General features: G+C 58.7%; 1 protein-coding gene across 1 annotated transcript in view; it reads left to right on the forward strand.

Moving 5' to 3' along the window:
• Window positions 1-2129, forward strand: part of MECP2 (methyl-CpG binding protein 2) — a 108957-nt gene extending 106828 nt beyond the window's left edge. The window contains exon 4 of the mRNA XM_015415501.1: window positions 28-2129. Within this exon, the coding sequence (XP_015270987.1) occupies window positions 28-1087 (1060 nt within the window). The 3' untranslated portion in view covers window positions 1088-2129. The remainder of the gene's footprint in view (window positions 1-27) is intronic.
• The last annotated feature ends 450 nt before the right edge of the window (window positions 2130-2579 follow it).

Below are 2579 nucleotides of genomic sequence, written 5' to 3' on the forward strand. Positions count from 1 at the left end.
TTCCCTTCCCATGCCTTGTAACCACAGCCCCCAGGGGAAAGCCTTCCGTTCTAAAGTTGAGCTTATTGCCTACTTCGAGAAGGTGGGTGACACTTCACTGGATCCCAACGATTTTGATTTCACGGTAACTGGACGTGGGAGTCCCTCCCGGCGAGAGCAGAAGCCTCCCAAGAAACCCAAAGCCACAAAAACGTCTGGCACGGGCCGGGGCCGGGGTCGGCCAAAAGGCAGCGGTTCGGCCAAGGCCAAAGGAGCTGTTTCGGAAGGCGTCCAGGTGAAGCGGGTGATGGAGAAGAGTCCTGGAAAGCTGTTGGTCAAGATGCCTTTGCAGTCCTCTGCAGCAGGCGGAAAGGCAGAAGGCGCAGGTGGGGCGACCACCTCTGCACAGGTCATGGTTATTAAGCGTCCTGGACGCAAGCGGAAATCCGAGTCTGACCCTCAGGCCGTGCCCAAGAAACGGGGGCGTAAGCCAGGTAGCGTGGCATTAGTGCCGGTGGCCGAGGCCAAAAAGAAAACAATCAAAGAGCCGGTGGTCCAAGCCGTGCAGGAGACAGTGCTGCCCATCAAAAAGCGCAAGACACGCGAAACTGTCACCATTGAGGTGGCCAAGCCGCCCCCGCCTCCTCCAAGCAACACAGGTGAGCGGAGCCCTAAGGGACAGCGAATAGCTGCCAAGAGCCCCGGGCGCCGCAGCAAGGAGAGTAGCCCGAAGGGGCGGAGTGGCAACACTGTGCCAACCTCTGCCTCTTCCTCCTCCCCAGGCAAGAAGGATCAGCATCACCCTCCTCATCAGCCACCTCCGGAACCTCAAGGCAGCCCCCCGGCTCAGCCCCCAGAAAGCCCCAAGGACAGCAAGAGCCTCCTCGCTGAACCCCAGGACTTGAGCAGCAAGAGCTGCAAAGAAGAGAAGGCTCCCGAAAGCGACGGCTGCCCCAAGGAGCCCCCTAAGACTCAGCCCGGCGGCACAGCAGTGCCCTACAAACACGAGCGCAAAGACACTGTGTCGTCCTCCGCAGCCATGCCCCGGCCAACGAGCAGGGACGAGGCTGTGGACACCAGGACGCCTGTCTCAGAGCGAGTCAGCTGACTGTGAGGGGGGAGAGCGAGCAAGTTGAGCGCCAGAGGAAACAAAGAGAGGGACAGGCACTCCCAGCCCCACACACACCCCAGTTGAAACTCCAGGCAACTGCCGGGTAGGACCCCCCTCACCCCACCCCTTTCCTCGCAGTGCCCCTGCTTCCAAGCAGTCCGCTTTCCCCCAAAATGATTCTTCCTTTGTCCCCCATCTTCCTCCCACTTTTTAATACAGACAAGCACAGTGTGGGGTGCAGAGACACGCCTCCCAGGGCTGGAAGCCACTTTGCACTTTTTTACCGAATGGGGGCACCCTCTCCCTGCCGCCCCGCCCCGCCCAGGCCCCTTCTGCCAGGCTTTGCTGCATATACTACTGACAAGGCAAGCTTGTTTGGCAGGGGAGGGGCAGCTTCAGACTCTGGCCTGTGGCCCCCATCCTGCCTGACCCTCCCCATTACAGAGGCCCTGCGGACAGATCAGGGGAGGGACGGGGGGGAGGGGGGCACGTGTGTATTCCACTCCACCTCCCTAGTGCCATGTAATGTAGTCGTCAAGTCTTAATTGGAGTTCTGTAGTTTTCAGTAGGATGTGTGCATGCATGTCTGCGTGAACGAGAGAGATGGGGCCAGGAGTGCCCCTCGGGGGAGCTGATATTTCCCCATCTCCCAGTCAGACCAGCAATTAGGAACGACCTCCCCTCCCCTCCCCCCAAAGACAGTTCTGCTAAGAGACGACTGGGGCAACGGGGAAGGGCCAGCTTTGGAAGAATGTCTTCCCTCCACACGCGTATCTCGAAAGGAGGGGCCTTTGGGTTCGTTAAAGCAATCTCTGAGTGTGCCGGAGCGTGCGTGGGTGTGGGTGCGCGCACACACACGTGCTTGTCGCATGCGAAGAGTTAAAATGAGAAGTTCTTCCAGTTCATGTCGACGATGTTAGCTTAGGGAACTGTTTGCACTAATGGGGGCCTTCGCCCACCTGCCCGGGAGGCTTTGGCGTGAAAGACGTACGGAGTGTGCCTGTGTATATTGTGGTGGGACCGGGGGGTGGGGAGAGAACGGGGCTTTGACTGAATACTGGCTCACCTCCCCACCTTTACCGGTGAGGCGGGAAGGTAGCTGAATGTGTGTAAAACTACCTGTAATTCTGTGCTGGGATCGGTACGTGACGAGGGTGAAGCTTAGTCTCTGTCGTTTCAAAGGACTTCCTGATATTTGGCAAACCGAGCTTCCACGGCCGTTGAGCGCACCTTTTCCCGCTCCCCGAGAAAGCAGGCCTCAGCAGAAGTGTAGCTTATACGGGAGAGGGGGGGGACTTGGTCTCCTATTGGTGGTCGTCGTCTTTCCCCCCTCCGTCTTCAAAGAATTTGCCGAATGCAGTGCAAAGAGGATTGGCCACCCAGAGTGAATCCGTACCCCCTTCCCTGGACAGCAGCAGAAGTGCCCCAATTTCAAGATGGCGTACGTGGGTCCAAGCCAGCAGTGTTGGCGGGGTGGGGGGAGAGAATA

Source organism: Gekko japonicus, unplaced genomic scaffold, assembly GCF_001447785.1.
Source record: "Gekko japonicus isolate JY-2015 unplaced genomic scaffold, Gekko_japonicus_V1.1 scaffold2015, whole genome shotgun sequence".
NCBI lineage: Eukaryota > Metazoa > Chordata > Lepidosauria > Squamata > Gekkonidae > Gekko > Gekko japonicus.